The sequence below is a fragment of the Protopterus annectens genome, chromosome 8.part0 (genome assembly GCF_019279795.1).
Source record: "Protopterus annectens isolate FY-2018-M chromosome 8.part0, PAN1.0, whole genome shotgun sequence".
Lineage (NCBI taxonomy): Eukaryota > Metazoa > Chordata > Ceratodontiformes > Protopteridae > Protopterus > Protopterus annectens.
The window spans coordinates 1285782676-1285803967 of NC_056741.1; the positions used below are offsets into that span (position 1 = coordinate 1285782676).

The window sequence follows — 21292 nt, forward strand, 5'->3', positions numbered from 1 at the left end:
AGGTGTTAATTTAGATTCATCTGTTCTAACATTACTCTTCTTTTTACAAACAGACATTTCAGGTGCATAAATCCATGTTTACAATGACTTGTATATATAAAATGCCTGTATTTCCAGTTTTTGCAATTTCTTTCCTGTCATATACACTAGCTAAATCATGTCCATTTGTATGCTCTTGTACTTTGTACTTTATATAGCAGTATTTTTAAGTGTTTTCTGTTCTAATACTTTGTCGTGTTGTGTGCATTAATGTACACTTTAGATTTTGTGCAGTAGAGGCACTTAAAAAAATATAACACCCATATTTAAGAACCAAATATACTTTTTTGGATAGAAATGTGTATTTTTGCAGAAATAATGCCAGGCTGATTAAATTGACTGGTACTGGAAAGTTCCTTTACTAGTCACGTGCAGGTTAGACTTCAAACAGAACAGAGCAGGACTTTTTTTTGGGGGGGGGGGGGGTCTGGCTCCAGCTAGTACTACAATTTTTTTGAAAGCAGCATAAAGAAATGTATTATTTCCATGTAGAAAATGTTCTTAAAATTGTGACTAGTTGTACAAGTCTGCTCACAGATTAAGTCTGAGTGAGTAACTTATCATGTTTTCTTTTTTGCATAACATTACCCAGTTTCCAGCGGTTTGGAAAGCATTGTCAGTTTAAAATAAAACGTGGAACAACATTCTTGATGGTGGCGGGCTGTCAGTTTAGAGAGCTATACTGCACACAAATAGTTTGCGTAGCTCATTTGAAAGCTAACAGAATTTTAAGAGCTTGTGATTATTGTCATATTTTAAGCATTATGATGTCTTTGGTTTAAACTAAAATTAATGCATGCCATTTCATGGACAGATCACAAAAAAAATGGAAATTCTGTTTTATCAAATAACCACACTGTGATAAATTTACTGAAAGTTTTGGGAGAATTTATGGCTATGGTTATCAATAGTGCATATTTTATTGATGACTGTATTTTCTTATTCAATACTCCGCAAGAAAAAAAAATGTCGTATATTTCCAACCCCATGCAATGTCTGCAGCCTTATTAAGATCACAGTCTCAGGTTTCCACTTCAGGTTATTTATTTATTTTTTTTTAATGAAGCAGTACATTTTTTATTCATCCCCGCCTTTAGACTTTAACTAGATAGGGGTAGAACTACAGACATCACAAGACCCGTATGAGACAGATTTGAAAATGTCACACATACAGAATTGCCTAAGCCGTGCATATTTGTTCATTTGAAATTAATCTGAGCTCTTCTGCCTTCTTGTGTGCTTCTTGGACACACTGTTTTAACCAAAACTTTACATTAATCTGACTCAAAAAACAACTTTGGGGGTATTTGGATTTTTTTCAGGAAGGTACATTTTTCATCTCGGCCCGCAAAGCATGAAAGAAAGTTAGACATCAGGCAATAAACATAAAACATACCACAGTTTTCAAACTGTAACAACTTATCAGTAGGAATAGAAAGCATGACAAAAACTGGTGTTCACTGATATCAGCTGTGCTTCCCTATTTATGCCACTTAGGATTAATGTACTAGTCACTATTCCCTTAATTCATTCATTATTTCATACAGTGGTTCTGGCCTCCAGGCTGATGCTTTCAATCCTGTATCCTCTTTGGCAGCATTTGGGGTCCCAGAGACCATCCAGTATAGTAGGACGTTGAGTGCAAAGCACATGAAATGTGAATGCCATCACCAGAAGGTTTGCTGTAACATTTTGCCCAGTGTGTGACATTGCCTTCTACATAGCATTTTAAACTTACGGAAGAGTGTTTGTAGACTTGAATGAACAATATGATTGAAATGTTGCACTAAAAAGATTTGTTGGTAAAGCCCATATGCTCTTCAGAGTGACATATGTTTTATATCTTTGTAGAAACTTGAAAATAGAGAACATGCAGAGGATCATTCATAAAAAAGATGCTGTTTTTTACAGACAGTATTTAATTAAAAAAATTATATGGATTTCTCAACATAATTTTGCCATTTTTTAAAGTAGAAACTCTTTGCAGTTTTAGAGATACTGGTTATCTGTACACTTCTATGATAGTTTTATTTACAAGATAGTTGCTGTTTCATTAACACTCGGTGTTGATTTTCATTTTGTGTTGGTATACACAGTGCATACCATGTACTTCAACAATTTCAGACTGAAACAGTTTTCGGTATTTCATGAGGACTGCCACGGAGGTACCCAGAATGCATTGCTGTACTCCCTTTCAATTTACTGGAATTTTGTTCTTTTCTGCTTATTTTCCAGATTATGAGGGCTTCTTTGAAAACTGAGATTTTTTTTTGTTCGTTTAGGTTATAAGAGGCATTGATTTCCCATGTTCCCAGGAAGTCTAACTTAGATTGTAATAGGGCAAAGCATTTCTGATTGATCTGCAACCTTCCGTTTTTGAGGGAAGGTTATAGAGAAAGTAATATACGAGCACTTTTATTCTTATAGAAAGCCAGAGATTTTCACTTTTAGAAATGGGATGTGGGTTTTCTGCAGGTAAAGAAGTGGTGTTCAAGCTTAAGTGCTCATCTTTTTTCATTGGGAAGAAAGGGAGTCACAATGACTGCAATTTTTGACTTGGTAACCATTTTCCATTTTTTTAACATTTCAGATCTTGACTCATCAACAGAGGATACCATCTCTCCTAAGAGAAAACTGCGTCGACGTTCCAGCTGCAGTTCTGAACCTAACACCCCAAAAAGTGCCAAGTGTGAGGGAGATATCTTCACGTTTGATAAAACAGGTAAATTATTTTTACCTTTTCTATATGGCTGAGGGAAATCTTCACATGTGATATAATGCTTTGTATAACCCAGGTTGTAAACCTTTAGTACTGATCTCGTAAGGTAGGTGGGCTAGTGAACTATGTACAAACATTCCAGTAATTTAGTCATTTTCATAATGTCTTGTGTCTAAATTTCAGAATGAGATTGGATAGTCTGTAAGGCTCTATATGAATGCTGTAGAGAATTCTTAGTCTGAGAGTATAGGCATGTATAAATATATAGTGTAAGGCTGCAGAAATGCCTCAGTGTTATCAGCAGAAGACTGCTTTCTGAATGTAAACGGGGTGGGGTTGGTGTAATGCTTAAGGTGTTTACCTCACATACATAAGGTACAGGGTTTGATTCTCACCTCTGAGAGAAATTTGCTAGGCTTAAAGTGGCCAAAAAGGGCCGTTAGCCTAGTCAAGTGACCTTACAATGACCAGAGTAGTCTGCATATGATGGTCAGTTTGAGAACTGATATAGAACATGTGGTGAAGCCACCAGTAACTGAAAAATTAATGAAGGAGGCACAGTTAATTGATGTCCATGACAATTTTCTGCTGTTTTGAAGTGATTAGTAATATAGCGAAACTGAATTTTTAAAATTAGCATATGGTTAAGGAAGACCAGTATTGATGGCTTTGATACTGAAGCTTATTGCTTCTGTTTTACTTCCAGATTCTGATGATGTCTTAGCAGAGTTGGAATACGACAAAGTGCCATATTCATCCTTGCGGCGAACACTTGATCAGCGGCGAGCTCTGGTCATGCAGCTGTTTACTGAGCATGGATTCTTCCCAACGGGTAAGTGCAGCACACAGTGTTGTTGTGATCGGCGGGTGAAATTCTTCATGTAGTTCACACTGCTGCAATAATTATTCTTCGGGCTTCCTGCCACAGAAAGACTGAATGCTGACCCAACTTCCAGAACTTTTCATCCTTTCCCCAGACGGTCTTTTACCTGACTTTGTCAGGATGTTGGTGGTATAAGATGGATATCAGACAAACGCTGTCTACAGTTCTTTGTTGCCACATCTTGCTCAGAATAGAATGCATTGTCGCATCATTATTCCACCTGTGATGTTCATCGTGCTATACTGCTGCAGTCATCACACTTGGATTATCCTGTCGTCAGGCGGTCCCGCAGTCGGCCGAATCCCAAAGTCTTGGTCCGGTGTCGGTTGTCGTCACCTCTTCCCTGACGTCAGTGCGACAGGGGTATAAAAGAGACAGCCGACGCCATTTTCTCCATCTTTCTTACCGCGCGGTGACCGAAGCAGAAGCAGTTCGCAAGTGCCGGTTGGCCAGCTCCTGAAATTTTCGAATCGAGTTTCAGCCTGAAGTCTTCTGTAAAGCTAAGTACCCCGTTGGGGAAACTTTTCTTGCCTCAGACCGATGTCAGACAAAGTTAATAATTGTATTTCTTGTGGGAAGCAAATACCTCATAAGGATTTTAATTCTTATTGTATTCCTTGCCTAGGCCCAGACCACGACGTCTCTGGTTGTCGGTTCTGTGCTAGGTTCAACAAACGTACAATAAAGCGTCGGGCAGAATTCGCCCAGCATTATTTTGGCAGAAAATTTAACTTTAGCATGCCGTCGGAACAACCGACATCAGCAATGATTAAAAAACGCAAAGATAAGGACTGGTAGCCAAGGCCAAGACCAGATACTGAGGCCTCAGCAAGGCCTGACGCCGGTTCTCCGGTTTTCAGCGAGGCGCCTTCACAGCCCCTGACTACCGCTGATTCAGAATTTGTGACGGCATCCCAAACCGAAACCGTTGGGCCTCAGGATCCGGTTCCACCTCACTCCTCGGACGCCAGCCCCGACGGGGATCCGGAAACTTTGAATAGACCTTCGGTCTCAGAGGGTGTTTTCAAACCGACAACTGCCTCTGCCAAGCCTTATGCTAAGCTCAAAGCCCCCTTGAAAGTTAGAAAACCAGGGCCACACACCCCCCCACAGGCCCCTATGCCTAAAAAATAGATGCATAAGATGGCCGAGGATTTAATTACCCTTATCAGGGGATCCCAACCCCCACCTGACAAAAGGCCTAGACTGGAGGAAGATTATCCTTCCTCTGACCAGGCATCCATTTCCTCAGGCAACTCTGATGACCAGGATTACTCCTTCCCTTCTTATGAAGATTCAGATGCTGAAGAGTCCATTCCCTATGTCTCCCCCCCCCCGAAGACTACTCTTTTGGGGAAACTTTACACACCATGAGGGAACACTTCCACTGGGAAGGCCAAGATTACTCTGACTCCAAGAAAAGACTCCGTGAGTTTCTTCTTCTTCCACAGCATAGACCCCTGGCAATTCCTCCAGTTTTAGACATTTTGGATGATGTTTTCTGTGAATCCAGTTTAAACCCAGATTCCTTACCTCCAGCTAAACCAGACAGATACTACCGAGTTCCTGATACTCATAAGTTTCTATACAAAAGCCCTAATGCAGACCCCGAGATCATTTCCCAGGGTCCCAAAGGGGTTAAGGCCTCTACTGCTAAGAATCCACTCCCTTCTGAAAGAGATTCCAGAGCATTAGAAAGATGGGGAAAGAAAGTGTATACTTCTGCCACTTTGGCCATGAGGGCATTAAACTGCCAATTCCACATGCTAAAATACCAACAGTATTTGATTACACAGTTAAAGCAGAAGCTGATCCCTCAGACAGATCAACTAGATTTGAAAGAGATACAGGATTTGCTGCATGCAGCAGAACAAGTGAGAAAACATACCTTACAGTGTGGTTTTGATTCATTGGAAGCCTCATGTAGAGCAGCTGTCACAGGGTCTGTCATACGTAGGCATGCTTGGCGTAAAGAACAAGCCTTACCAGAACATGTCAAATCAAAGTTATTGGATACCCCATTGCAGAAAGATGTGTTATTTGGTGTCAAAGCAGAGGAAGTTTTGAAGAAAATGGAAGAAAAGGCAAAATCTATGCAAACAGTTAAAGATTTTTTACAGGTACAACCTCCTCATTTCAGCAGAAACTGGCCATCAAAACACTGGTCCTTTCCTGCATCAGACAGACCCCAAAGAGGTAGGTACAGGCACCCAAGGGGCAGAGGCCAGCCACAAGGTTCTTTCAGGCCTAGACAATGGCATACAGCAACTCAAAAAGGTTGAGACGAAAGATCTCAACCTTTCAGGAAACAAACGCAATGACTTCCCTCTTCGCCTGCCAAGCAAAATTGCCCTGGCAGCACCTTTGGGAGGGAAACTGGATCTATTTCCACAAAACTGGCGCATCATAACAAAGGACAAATGGATTCTGGACATTATTACCCGAGGCTATAGATTTCATTTCCACACTTTACCTCGGATGAGAGGCATGCCAAATCTGCCTCCAAACCAATGGCCAGAGGCTCAAATGCAAATTTCAGCTCTCATGGATATGAAAGCAATTCAAAAGGTACCTACAAAAGAGCAAGGTCAAGGTTTTTACTCAAGACTGTTTCTAGTCCCAAGAAAGGACAAAGCCTGGAGGCCCATCATAGACCTCTCAATTCTGAACATATACCTGGAGGTACCCAAATTCAAAATGCTCACTCTACAGCAGCTCCTTCCCATGCTGGGCAAGGAGTCTTGGCTGGTAACGTTGGACCTCAAAGAGGCATACCTGCATGTCCCTATCAGACAAGATTGCAGAAGATACCTCAGATTTTTGGCAGGTACAACACATTATCAATTCTCTGCACTGCCCTTTGGCTTATCTACTGCGACCAGAGTATTTACGAAATGTCTGGCATCAGTAATTGCATATTGCAGACAACGAGGAATACAAATTTACCCATATCTGGACGACTGCCTGATCCAAGCGGACAGCAAGGACATTCTATTACAGCATCTGGCTTTTGTAACACAGCTGCTCAGTTGCCTAGGGTACACAGTAAACAAAAAGAAGTCAAAACTAATACCCTTGCAACAAATAATATTCCTGGGTGCCAGCTTAAATACAACGGCCCAGATGGCTTACCTCACGCCAGACAAACAAAAGCAATTGACTCAATACTTCAAAAAGATAGCAACTTTTACCCAGCTCACTGCAAGGAAAATCCTGCAGGCGTTGGGGTTCATGGCATCATGCATTCAACTAATCCCATATGCAAAGCTGCATATGAGAAAATTACAATGGTACCTGAAAAGTGTATGGTCTCAACACAGGCACAGCCTCGAAACAAATATACCTATCATTCCCTGCCTTCAAAAAGAGTTCCTATGGTGGGCTCAAGCATGTCAAACAAACAAGGGTCTTCCGTTCGTCTTACCTCCAGCAAACCAAACCATGACAACAGATTCTTCAGACTATGCCTGGGGAGCACACATGGCAGGACAGTGCATACAGGGCAAATGGTCTACAAAACAAATGCATCTTCACATCAACCAAAAGGAGATGCTAGCTGTGCAAAATGCCCTGACAGCCTTCAAGGACCTCTTGCATCCAGGACAACTTCTAATAAGGACAGACAACACCACAGTTATGTGGTACATAAACAAACAGGGAGGAACACACTCTTACCCTTTATGCAGACAGGCTATGACCTTATGGAACACAGCTTTGACCTACCAAGTACAGCTACAAGCACAATTCCTGCCAGGAAAGGAAAACATATTGACAGACGAATTAAGCAGAAATATGGCAGACCCCCACGAGTGGAGACTACACCCACAAGTATTTTCAATGATAACTCAAAGATGGGGATATCCAGACATAGATCTATTTGCATCCCCCAACAATTGCCAATTACAAAAATTCTGCACAAGGACTTATCACTCCCTAGCCGGAAAGTGGACGCTCTATCATTCAGTTGGACAGCACTGACAGTCTATGCCTTCCCTCCACTACCTCTATTGACCAAGGTATTACTGAAGGTCAGATCAGAGAGACCACAAATGATTCTCATTGCCCCGGACTGGCCACGCCAGCACTGGTACCCATTACTAAGGAACTTGACTCACAGCCCTCCATGGATCTTGCCTCAATTCCCACTACTGTTGACTCAGAAAAACTATCAAACCCGTCACAGCCAGCTCAGAACTTTAAATTTAGCTGCATGGAGAATTCCTTAAATTACCAATCAACACTTCTGTCAAAGGACGTCATGAATGTAATTATGGAGGCCAGGAGGCCCAGCACAAGGAAGACTTACTCAGACAAATGGAAAAGATGTTGTGCATGGCACCAGGCTAAAGGTCAGAATCCTTGGATTCCAAACATTCCTCACATACTGCAATACCTAACTGAGATGCTACACAAAGGCCTTTCCTTCTCCTCCATTAAGATCCATGCTTCAGCCATTTCAGCTCAATATAATACGGAACCCCCAATTTTCTCACACCCTTTACTTAGACAGTTTCTCAGAGGGGCTAAGAATATAAGACCCCCCAGAAAACCACCAACACCAACTTGGGACCTGAACTTTGTTTTAGAAAAGTTAACACTACCTCCTTTCGAACCAGCATTCTCAGCAGAACTACAATACTTGTCTTGGAAAACAGCCTTGTTACTGGCTATTACCTCAGCACGCAGGGTCTCAGAACTACAAGCACTTATGGCAGTGGAACCTTTCATCATTTTCCATCAGGACAGAGTCTCTTTATGAACTAACCCTACCTTCATGCCCAAGGTAGTATCCAGTGAATCAGACCATTAATTTACCCACCTTTTATCCTAACCCACAGAATAAAGGAGAAAGGCTCCTTCACTCTTTGGACATTCACAGACAGCTACGTTACTGTTTAGATAAGACAAAGATCTTCAGAAAAACTGACCAACTCTTTGTATCATATGCTGCAGGTTCACAAGGGAAGGCTATTTCAAAACAGACCATCTCCAAATGGATAGCACATTGTATTCGCTTTTGCTACTCGCACCATGGGAAGGCAGTGCCTGTCAATATCAGATCCATTCAACCCGGGCTACTGCAACTTCAGCAGCCTTTCTCAGAGGGGTTCCAACCAAAGACATTCTGGAGGCAGCTACTTGGAGTTCAGTGCACACCTTTACCAAGCACTACAACCTGCCATTATACTCAAAAACCAGGGCTGGTTTTGCCACTGCAGTTCTGCCGGGCATCCTAGCATCACCTAACCCAGTTTAGTACCAGCCACCCTTCCATAGCTTTGGGATTCTACCCAAGTGTGATGACTGCAGCAGTATAGCATGATGAACATAGTACAGTTTTGTACCTACCATAAATGTAGATGTTCGAGTGGTTATACTGCTGCAGTCCAGGTTACCCTCCCTCCATCCCCTCTACATACCAGGGTGTTAGTTACAACTCCATGTACTTCAATCTATTGGATGCATGTCTATATGGTGTATTTGCTAACAGCTAGTACTATTGCTTATCTACTAAGGTATTGTTGCATAGCTGTTGTATTGCCTTCCTACTTAGGGGCACCTGACATCTGGGGCAAGAAAAACTGAAGAAAATGGCGTCGGCTGTCTCCTTTTATACCCCTGTCGCACTGACGTCAGGGAAGAGGCAACGACAACCGACGTTGGACCAAGACTTTGGGATTCGGCCGACTGTCAGACCGCCTGACGACAGGATAACCCAAGTGTGATGACTGCAGCAGTATAACCACTCGAACATCTACATTTATGGTAGGTACAAAACTGTACTTTTCTTGGCTTCCATAGTTCAGAGAAGTACCTCATTGGGGGAAATCTCTTCTCTGTTTTGTTGTTTTTGTGGCCTGTTTTTAGTTTTCTGGTGTCAGTACTATATGTCAGGGTCTGAAGAAAAGGTTAATTGTATTGATTTATGGGAAATGGGTCTATATCATATAGTCGAAGTCTTATAACTTTGAACACGTAATGTTCGAACCATTATGTTCGAAGTTACAAAACGTCGACTATGGATAAAAAAAAAATGGAAAACAAAATAAACTGTTTTAAGCAGGGGGGCAAGCTCCCCTGCACCCCCTGCTACTTAAATGTACTAACTCCGAAATCACACCCCATTGAACAAAATGTAAACCTCTGCTTATGGAGATTTCCATTGAAACGCTCAAACTTTCACAAATTCGAACTTATGGTCTTGACCATATGAGGTTCGAACTTGTAAATGTTCAACTGCATGATAGAAACCCATGGGAAACAGTTCCCCTAAAGAGTTTCACAGTAGATGTGTATCTCATCTTGAGCATGATATGCCTAATTGTCCCCATGTTGCAAGATATCACAAGAGGACAATCAAACAAAGAGCAAAATGTGGCTAGGACTGTTTAACTCAAAAGAAGAACTTGAGTATCTTTTTCTGCACTGCCACAGTGCCTGCTGTTTCCACCACTGATGTCATGCCGAAAGCGGGATGGCAGGAATTCAGCAATTTAAGTAATGTTGAACTGATGATATGCTATGTGATGTACAGTGTTTGTAAATTGAAAAAATGTTGAAAATGTTGATATATTTTTTTCATGTTTGCCTGTGTCTTAAGTGATAATTTAATAAAGGTGATTAAAAAAGTACTAGGGGAAGCAACCTACAGAAAAGATATAGTAAGATGTTGACAGCCCCCGTGGCTCAAAGGCATTGGATTTAACACCCCCCCCCCGAGTTCTACAAGTCTTTCTGGCACAGACTGTCCAAAGACCTCCATGTTTTTGGATGCAGGCACATCCTCCCAAGTCAAATCTACTATGTTGTTGGTCAGTCCAAAGATTTCTTCAAGGGCCTCTGGTTCCAACACGCAGATTATAGTTAATGAAAGTGAGGGGAGCCTCCCATCATTGTTATTCTATGAGAATTCATCTGTGCTCAGATCAAGGTCTCAGATGGCCACCCACAAGCCAAGTCCTTCAAGATGGTTCCTGTCTCCAAACCTAGGGCAGTACAGGCCAAGCCAAAGTGAATGTCAGCCATCTTGCCATGGCCTGTGCTGGATGGAAGAGATTGTTTCGGGTCAGCATAGGATTTTATGGAATTTCTCAAAGTCAGGTAGCAAATGTCTGATAGTCAATGTCAGGGGTCCCTTCTGTATGAAGAAAAAGGGAATTCTCTCTCTTAAGATTTTGATACTTTTGACTCTGAGGTGGATGAATTGACCTAAGTACACCAAATGTCCTCCCACCTTCCTGAATCTGAGATTGAGGACAGCTTATAGTCTGCATCTCTCCGAGAGGATGTTTCACTTGAGAAAACCTTCACAGAGTGAGGGACAGCTTCAAATGGAAAACTAAGACATTTTCTCAGTCCCAGGTAAGATTCAGGGAGCTTTTGGGCTTGGCTTTATCCATGTCATTAGCCATTCCACCAGTCGTAAAAGCCTCAGAAGATACTTTTGTTAATGCATACTTGGAGACAGATTCTCAGATGTTCATCGTGTTTCACTGTTGCAGTCATTACTCTTGGGTTATCCTGCTGGCAGGCTACCCGCAGTCGGCCTGAATTCCAAAGTCCTGGTCTGGCGTCGGTTGCTGTCGCCTCTTCCCTGACGTCAGTGCGCCAGGGGTATAAAAGATGCAGCCGACGCCATTTTCTTCAGTCTTTCTTGCCGCGCGGTGCCTGAAGCAGAAGCAGTTCGCAAGTGCCGGTCGGCCGACTCCTGAGATTTTTATGTTCGAATTTCAGATCCGAAGTCTTCATTTAAAGCTAAGTACCCCCGTTGGGGAAACTTTTTTCTTGCTTCAGACCGATGTCAGAAAAAGTTAATAATTGCATTTCTTGTGGGAAGCAAATACCTCATAATGACTTCCATTCTTATTGTATTCCTTGCCTAGGCCCTGATCACGACATAGCTAATTGCAGATTTTGTGCAAGATTTGCATTTCATTACTTTGGCCGAAGATTTAATTACACCATGTCGTCGGGTAGCCATCTGACTACCGCAATTCATAAGAAACGCAAGGAAAAGGACAGGCATCCGAGATCCAAAACTGATGACGAGGCTTCTTCTAAGCCAGTCGCCGGTTCGCCGGTTCTCAGTGAGGTGCTTTCGCAGCCCCTGACGCCCGCTACCTCAGAGCCACAGGCCACTTCCGACTCCCATGTGGAGCAGACTAGGCCTCTGGAAGCTCAAGGTATTGGACACTTGGAAAATATTCCCTCAGATGGGTCCGTAGCCACTGAGCAGGCATTGGCTTCTGAGGGTGTTTTCAGGCCTACACAGTTATATATAAAACCAACTATAGCTCCAAAGGCAAAGACTAAAGCACCACTAAAGACAAAGAAACAAGTGCAGCAAGCTCACGGACAGGCCTCCATGCCTAAAAAACAGATGCTCAAAATGGCCGAAGACCTAATTACTTTGATCAGGGGTTCCCATCCCCCTCCTGAGAAGAGGCCTAGGCAAGAGACAGAATATGAATCTTCAGATCAGGTTTCCATTTCCTCTGGTTCATCTTCTGACTAAGAATACTCTCTCCCTCCCTATGAGGATTCCGATGCTGAAGAATCTATCCCTTCAGCCTCCCTTCCTGAGGATTTTTCTTTTGGGGAAACCCTGCATACCATGAGGGAGCACTTCCATTGGGAGAGCCAAGACTACTCAGAATCTAAGAAAAGGCTTAGAGATTTTCTTTTACTACCTTAGCACAGGCCTCTTGCTATCCCTCCTGTTTTAGACATTGTAGATGTATTTTCAGAGTCCGGCCTGTCCCCTGACTCTTTACCCCCTGCACCTGTTAAGCCAGACAGATACTACAGGGTTCCAGATTCACATAAATTTCTTTATAAAAACCCTGCTGCTGACCCAGAAACTATTTCTCAGGGTCCCAAAGGGGTCAAGGCTTCCACTGCAAAAAACCCTATCCCCTCTGATAGGGATTCAAGGGCGCTGGACAGATGGGGGAAAAAGGTTTACACTTCTGCTACCTTGGCTGTGAGGGCTTTAAATTGTCAATTTCATATGCTTAAATACCAGCAATACTTATTGTGACTGCTTAAACAGAAAATATTAACAAATTCTGATTGTGCAGAAAACAGAGAAATGCAGGATTTATTGCATGCAATTGAACAAGTGGGAAAGCACACTTTGCAATGTGGTTTTGATTCTCTGGAGGCCTCTTGCAGGGCCGCTGTTACGGGTTCTGTCATTAGGCGACATACTTGGTTAAAGGAACAGAATCTGCCTAATCATGTTAAAGCAAAATTATTAGATGCTCCATTACAGCATGATACTTTGTTTGGTGTTAAAGCAGAAGAGGTGTTGAAGAAAATGGAGGACAAAGCAAAATCTATGCAGACAGTTAAGGATTTCTTACAGGTGCAGCCACCCAGATTTAGCAGGAACTGGCCTACAAAGAATTGGTCCTTTCCAGTGTCAGACAGGCCACAAAGAGGCAGATACAGACGCCCCAGAGGCAGATCCCAGCCCCAAGGCTCATACAGGCCTAAACAATGGGGTGCTTCTACCTCTAAAAGTGGAGAAGACAAAGCACAGCCATCCAGGAAACAGTCCCAATGACTTTCCTCTGCCAGAACCAAGTACTTATCTTTTGGCAGCCCCCTTAAGGGGAAAACTAGCACTTTTTTCACAAAATTGGCATATTATCACCCAGGACAAATGGGTCTTGAACATAGTGTCTCAGGGCTACAGGTTCCACTTTCACACCCTGCCAAGGGCAAAAGGTATGCCAGACCTGCCACACAATCAATGGGCAGAGGCACAAAAGCAAGTTTCATTCCTCATGGACACGAGGGCCATTCATCAAGTACCACAGCAAGAGCAGGGACAAGGATTTTACTCAAGACATTTCTTGGTGCCCAGAAAGGACAAAGCCTGGAGACCAATACTGGACCTGTCTATTCTAAACACATTTCTGGATGTTTCAAAATTCAAAATGTTGACTGTGCAGCAGCTACTGCCCATGCTGGGCAAGAAGGCTTGGCTCATAACTTTGGACCTTTTCCCATTTGATGTCCCAATCAGACAATCTTGCAGAAGATACCTCAGATTCATAGCTGGCTCAATGCACTACCAATTCTCTGCACTGCCCTTTGGCTTATCTACTGTGCCCAGGGTCTTCACAAAATGCCTGGCACCAGATATTGCATTTTGCAGACAAAGAGGAATTCAGATATATCCTTACTTGGACGACTGCCTTATTCAAGCAGAGAACAAAAACATTCTACTAAAGCATCTGGAGTTTGTAAAAAGATTACTAATTGGCCTAGGGTACACAGTAAACGAAAAGAAATCAAAACTAGTACCCTCTCAAGAGATAATATTCCTGGGTGCAAGCTTAAATACAACTGCCCAGATGGCTTATCTCACGCCAGACAAACAAAGGCAACTGACTTCTTACTTCAAAATGTTGGCAACAAAGACCCAGTTATCTGCAAGAAAAATTCTGCAGGCTTTGGGCTTCATGGCATCCTGCATTCTGCTAATTCCATATGCCAGACTGCATATGAGGAAACTATAATGGTATCTAAAAAGTGTTTGGACTCAACATTGCCACAGCCTGGAAACATTAATTACCCTCTTTCCCTGCCTGCAACAGGAGTTTCGATGGTGGGCACAGGCCTGTCACCACAACAAGGGACAGCCATTCACTTTACTCACAGCCAGGCAGACAGTAACAACGGATGTCTCAGATTATGCCTAGGGGGCCCACATGGCAGGAAAATATATTTAGAGCACATGGCCCGCAAGCCAGATGCATCTTCATATCAATCAAAAAGAGATGCTAGCTGTTCAGAATGCCCTGACAGCTTTCAAGGATCTACTTCATCCAGGACAACTACTCATAAAGACAGACAATACTACAGTCATGTGGTACATAAACAAGCAGGGAGGCACACATTCCTACCCCCTCTGCAGACAAGCCATGACTTTGTGGGACACAGCATTGACTTATCAAGTTCACCTGCAAGCACAATTCCTGCCAGGAAAAATAAATACTCTGGCAGACGAACTAAGCAGAAACCTCATGGATCCCCACGAGTGGAAACTGGATCCACAAATCTTCAGCATGATAAAAAGGAAATGGGGATGCCCAGACATAGATCTATTTGCTTTCCCTCACAACTGCCAACTACAGAGATTCTGCACAAGGACTTATCACAAGCAAGCATGGAAAGTGGATGCCCTATCCTTCAGCTGGAAAAACCTAACAGTATATGCCTTTCCTCCACTGCCTCTCCTCCCCAAGGTACTCCTAAAGGTCAGACAAGAGAAGCTGAAAATGATACTGATTGCCCCAGACTGGCCACGCCAGCACTGGTACCTAATCCTAAAGAACTTGTCTCAAGGTCCAGCCTGGACATTGCCTCAAACTTCTCACTTACTGACCCAACAAAACAATCAGATCCTGCACAGCCAACTCAGGACCTTAAATCTGGCAGCATGGCGGATAATGTAGCCATTCAGAACACTCCTCTCTCCAAAGCTGTAATGGATGTTATTTTGGAGGCCAGAAGGCCCAGTACCAGAAAATCTTATGCAGAAAAATGGAAGAGATTCTGTGCTTGGAACCAGAAACAAGGAGTTGACACGTTTGTACCAAATATTCCTCAGATTTTACAATACCTAACTGAGATGGTGGACAAAGGCCTATCCTTTTCATCAATTAAGAGTCATGCCTCTGCCATTTCAGCCCATTACAATACAGAACCACCTATCTTTTCTCATGCTTTAATAAGGCAGTACCTCAGAGGGGCCAAAAACATAAGACCTCCAAGGAGAGCACCAATACCTGCATGGGACCTCAATTATGTCTTGGAAAAACTCACACTGCCTCCTTTTGAGCCAGCCTCAACAGCTGATATAAAATTCTTATCCTGGAAAACAGCTCTGCTCCTAGCCATAACCTCTGCAAGACGAGTCTTGGAGTTACAGGCACTCATGGCTGTGGAACCTTTTATCATTTTCCACCCAGACAGGGTTTCTCTGAGGACAAACCCTACATTTATGCCTAAGGTGGTGTCCAGTGTGGCCCTTAACCAAACCATTCACTTGCCTTCCTTTTATCCAAACCCGCAGAACAAGGGTGAGAGACTTCTGCATTCTTTGGACATACACAGACAGCTACACTTCTACTTGGATAGAGCTAAAGCTTTCAGAAAGACTGAGCAACTTTTAGTGGCATATGCTGCAGGATCACAAGGAAAGGCTATGTCAAAACAGACTATTTCAAAATGGATAGGCCATTGCATTCGTTTCTGCTACTCACACCATGGCAAATCAGTGCCTAAGGGCATTAGGCCACATTCAACCAGAGCAGCAGCCACTTCAGCAGCCTTCCTCATAGGAGTACCAACCAAAGACATCTTAGAGGCTGCAACTTAAAGTGCACACTTTTACAAAGCACTACCACTTACCTCTCTACTCTAAATCCAGAGCAGGCTTTGTCACTGCACTTCTGCAGGGCCTCTTAGCCTGTCCTCATCCTATTTAGCACAGCCACTCATCCTTAGCTTTGGGATTCAACCCAAGAGTAATGACTGCAACAGTGTAACACGATGAACATAGTACAGTTGTGTACCTACCATAAATGTAGATGTTCAAGTGTATTCACTGTTGCAGTCCAGGTTACCCTCCCACCATCCCCCTTTCTTTTGCTGGGTCTCATCTGTACTTCTCTATTCTATACAACCTATGTGGTATATTTGCTTGTAGATGAAGGAAATGTTTACTTTACTGCATGCATGTTTATTGGCATAATTTATTTAGCCTACCCTTTTGGGGGCACCTGACATCTGGGGCAAGAAAAACTGAAGAAAATGGTGTTGGCTGCATCTTTTATACCCCTGGTGCACTGACGTTAGGGAAGAGGCAACAGCAACTGACGCCGGACCAGGACTTTGGAATTCAGGCCGACTGCGGGCAACTTTCCAGCAGGATAACCCAAGAGTAATGACTGCAACCGTGAATACACTCAAACATCTACATTTATGGTAGGTACACAACTGTACTTTCCCTGCTTCTAGGAAGTCTGATCACTTTTAAAAAGTCAGTGATACCCACACATACATTTATAAAAAAACCTTTGGTGTTTCCAGCTATAGAGTGCATGGAATACAGCAAAGGAACTACTATGGCTGCTACCAGGAATCCACTTCCCAATAACACAGACAGCAGGATTCTCAACGGATTTGAAAGGAAAATGTACAGTTTTCTACTCTGGCCTTCAGAGCCATTAATTGCCAGACCCACAGGCTGAAATACCAGGAGTATCCCCTGATTCACTGAAGGATAAAATTAAGGGGATAGAAGACAAGTTTGGAAAGAAAAAGTGCTGGACTTATGCAGTGTCAGTGCTAAGGTTGATGAGATCTCCATTAAAATGTGACTGTGATGTATGGATACGTCATACAGAACGGCAGCTATGGGGTCAATGTTAAGGAGACATGCCTGGCTGAGGACACAGTCTGTGACTGACCATGTAAAAGCAGAACTTCTTAATGCCCCGCTGAGTAAGGAGCTTCTTTTTAGACCCCTTAGAGATAGGGTATTTAAGAAACTAGAGGAGCAAGGAAAGACTGCGTGGCTTGTCAGACAGCTTTTTCTTTCCTCAACTAGGAAATGTAATACATAACATCCAGTAAAGAGCTAGTCAGCTTACCTAAGGCAAATAGAGGAAGAAAGTAACCATAAGTGTAAAAAAAACTGGTACAAGAAGAAATGACAAGTGAATCATAAAGGATACCTGGGGGCCCAGGTCTTCAAGGCAGAGACCCAGAATGGGAACAGCTGTGATTCATTCAACTTCATTCCTGTTCCTATTCTGCCTTCAGTCTGGCTTTCCACAACAAATGATAGGGAGTCACTTAGGCCTGTCTGTAAAGCAGTTGGAGAGCCCTCACTTGGGACAGTGGGCTACCTTAGCACCTAAGACTGGAACAACAAATTGCATTTTCTAAGTAAACCAAAATTCTTGGGTAACTTCCCAGTCCGCAGGGATCAAGTAAGTCTAGTGTCGCCCTTGCTACAACAACCCTTGTCACAGAGTGCCATAGGGAGAGTACTAAGAGGAAAAAGTGATACAGATTTCTTCCCCAGTATATTTGTAGTTCCAGGAAAGGAGAATGGAGACCCATCTTGGAATTGTTAAGACTAAAGAAATTTCTAGCATTCCTCAAGTTAAAGATGTTAACAGTACAAGATCTTCAACCTTTCCTCCTCTTGCAAGCCCACCTGCTCACTGTAGACCTAAAGAATGCCTGCATTTACATACCTTTAGCCATAGTGGACATGTCCTTGGATTTGAAGCAAGGGGATTCTGTTTTCAGTCTACTGCACCCCCAGTGTATTCACAACATTCCTGACTTCAGTAACTGCCTGCTGCAGAACAAAGGGCAGTCAGATCTACGCATACCTGGAGTCAGTACTGTCCCAAATGTACCACTGGTTTCTTTGACCCTGACTTAACTGTCAAACCTTTACAGAACAGGGCTATCACATGCCTTAGTCCAAATACAGCCATCTCAGCTTTGTGTTATGTAGAATCTTTTTTTCTGTATTCCTTGTTGCCAGCAAAGCAGTTCATCAAGCGGTCTCACATGTAGAACCCCCTTAACAGAGAGATTATGCCACTGTGGGACTTCAGTTTTTATTGACACCTATCTTGATGCCACCTGCTTCCACAGTCCTCATATTATTTTTCTCAAAAATTGTCTTGTTGGCAGTAGTTACACCTGCTGGAAGAATCTCTTGAGTTGCAGCCCTCATAAACAAATAATCCCTCCTTATCTTCCACAAGGACAGGGCCGCCCTATGTACTAATCCAACTTTCATGCCTAAGGGGATAACACAGCTGTCACTGAACTTAGACTGTCCACATCCCTGATATTTCTCCCATCACCACTGAACAATAGAGAAAGACTACTACATTCTTTGGATGTGCATAGGCAGCTGAGGTTTACCTAGGCAGTATAATGCAAATTAGAAAATGTGATCAGTTGTTCATTTTATTTGCTAAGGACTGGGATGGGAGAATAATATGCAAACTGACCATATCCAAATGGCTACTTGACTGTGTCTACTTTTCTTACTCTCTTTATGCTAAGACTGTCATTTGACAAGTTAGGGCTCATTCCACTAGGGCCACTGCATCCACTGCTGCTTTCTTTGGACTAGGTTTAATACACAGTCTGTCCTGGAAGCAGCTTTTTGGTCATCTGTCCACATGTATTTCAAATATTACAGTTTTTGTATTGTATATCTGAGGCAGGGTTTGCCACTGCAATTCTGCAACAAATCCCACAACCATGTCTTCTCAAGGGCCAGCTACCCACTGGTCCATAAGTTCTTGGAGTCTCTCCAAGTGTTATTACAGCAATAGTGAATTATGCGATACACACAGCACATTTGCATTAGGAACGCACCATAGTTGTAGATGTTCAGGCATATTCGGTGTTGCAGTACCAGTTCCCTCCCTCCATCTTCTCCCTTTTCAAACCCTGTGGTCATCATTGAGTGAGTGTGAGTACCATAGTCATCTTCCCTCTCTGTTCCCCTTCCATTATTGGAGTTGATGGAGAACCTGGAGTGGCAGCTTGGAGGTCTTCGGGTCATTTCTGATTAGACTGCATCTGTGGAGATCCTAGCATCAGACCATTATACTCCATCTTATCAAGAGGGCAGAAAAAAAATGGCATGGGCTGACATCTTTCTTATACCGTTGACAACCCAATGGCAGTGTGGAAGGGATTCTGCTTAGCAAGGAGAGAGGAGGGTGAAAAGCCTTGGGCAGCTGTTGGGACTTGTGTAGCAGTGAGTCCTAGGAGTTATCACTACAACAGTAAGTATACTTGAACATCTACACTTTTGAAAAGGAAATTGGATAGGCTTAAAACAGCCTGGAAGGGCCCCTCCCTTGTATTTACCTGTGTACAGAACACAGTTGTACTTTTCTCAATGAAAAGGAGGCATTACCAGTGAGAACCCTCCTTGATGTTCCTGTGGTTAGGGTCATCTTCTATACCAAGTAGCATTTTTTTCATTTTTTTTTTTTGGAAGCTCCCACATTCAGGGATGGATATACATCATTTAAAATGTTTGGCGTAACATCACACATCAGCTACACAAGAACATGGGTGTGTGAGCAAATTATTTCGATGTTGATGTTCATACAGTTTTAATCACAGTCCTTGCTACCAAAACGTTTATGCATCTGCATTCTCTTTTGGCTTATCTGGTTATTTGTTGAAATTCGTCTAAATCTAATAATGTATGGTTGTAGGAAGCTCCTTGTGAGACTGGTGCTCCTTGCGGGACTGGTGCTTGGGTTCTTCTTAGCACCCAATGGGTTTGTTGAATTTTCTTCACCTGGGACTTTATTCAGAAGGCTATCTGGGGTTTAGCCCTTCCTTTATTAAGTCTGAGTTTTCTGACATGTCCAGGTCCTCAGAAGGGCAACAGTCATCCTAGATAATGAGACTCAGTTCTGTTCCATTTAGAAGCTTCAGTGATAGACAGGAGCCCTAGGAGAGGTATGGCTCCTGGTTCCTTCCCTAAGGGTTACATTCCAGAATGTTAACATCTCTTTCCACTTGTTTGAGCAGATTTATCCTTAGTCTGTTCTGCTTGATCTCTGGAAGTGTCCCTTCAGATCACACAGTTATAGACTGTGAATAATTGGGTGCCATGGCTACTCATCTCTGAAGACTTTACCTATGCAAGGTAGGATTGATCTGTCCTTTTTGAAGAGGAACCATTGGGTGAATCCATGCTTGTGTCAATGGCCCAGGGATAAGATGTCATGAACTTGTTTAACTTCTGGTGGGAATTCGAGTTGCATGTGTGGGATAGCATTGTCGGGCAGTTGGTTTGATGCCAGCTTGGGAAGAGTTTTGATAGTGAGATCCTTGTTGATGATATGGATGAGAGGTCTCCAAGTTACCCATTCTTTGATTTCCTCTTCATATTGTCTCTCCTTTGGGAGTCCCTGTAGCTTTTGCTGTCTTGCATACCCCACCTCCCCCATTTCTTTCTGGAGTGAATAGCCATAAGGCCTCTTGTTTATCTCTTCATTGGAATCCAACTTTGTGGATGTTGTCTTTGAAGCACTTTGCTGCTTTGAGCGGGAGATTGACTGATGCCATGTATTGTACCCTGGCCAGTTGGAATTACTTTTTGTACAAACACCCCATGTTTCATTTCTGCGTGGTCTTGATGAGCTGTAGAAGGTATGAGATATCACCATTTGTATCCCTCAGTCAGATGACATGGAGGCATAAATGTAGGGCTGATGAAGCATGAAAGTATAATGTTCTTCATAAAGATCACTGTTGCAGTATCATTCTGAATGCTTGGGAATTAGCCACAGGTGATGTCCATTTATCCAATCTGACTTCTATGCTTTCAGACATGTGCAGAGCAGGGCTGCTGTCCTTCTCATGCCAAGAACTTCAGTAAGACACGTGGTAACAAAGGGACAGCAGCTCAGTTTAGCTTTAGTTCTTTTTTTGTATCACAGAATGATTGTTAGTCTATTCATTGACCTCATCCAGGTGACTTCCAGAGCACTGAGCTAAGTACCCAAACTAAGATTTATTTCCTTTCTTTATAATATTGCTGTTTGCTGTTAAATTGTGTTTTACTG

General features: G+C 42.9%; 1 protein-coding gene across 1 annotated transcript in view; it reads left to right on the forward strand.

The window, feature by feature from the left end:
- The window catches only part of CIC (capicua transcriptional repressor), a 1784113-nt gene that overhangs the window by 1710967 nt on the left and 51854 nt on the right, over nucleotides 1–21292 (forward strand). The window contains exons 19-20 of the mRNA XM_044080802.1: nucleotides 2630–2761; nucleotides 3465–3590. Coding sequence (XP_043936737.1) covers nucleotides 2630–2761; nucleotides 3465–3590 — 258 coding nt within the window. The remainder of the gene's footprint in view (nucleotides 1–2629; nucleotides 2762–3464; nucleotides 3591–21292) is intronic.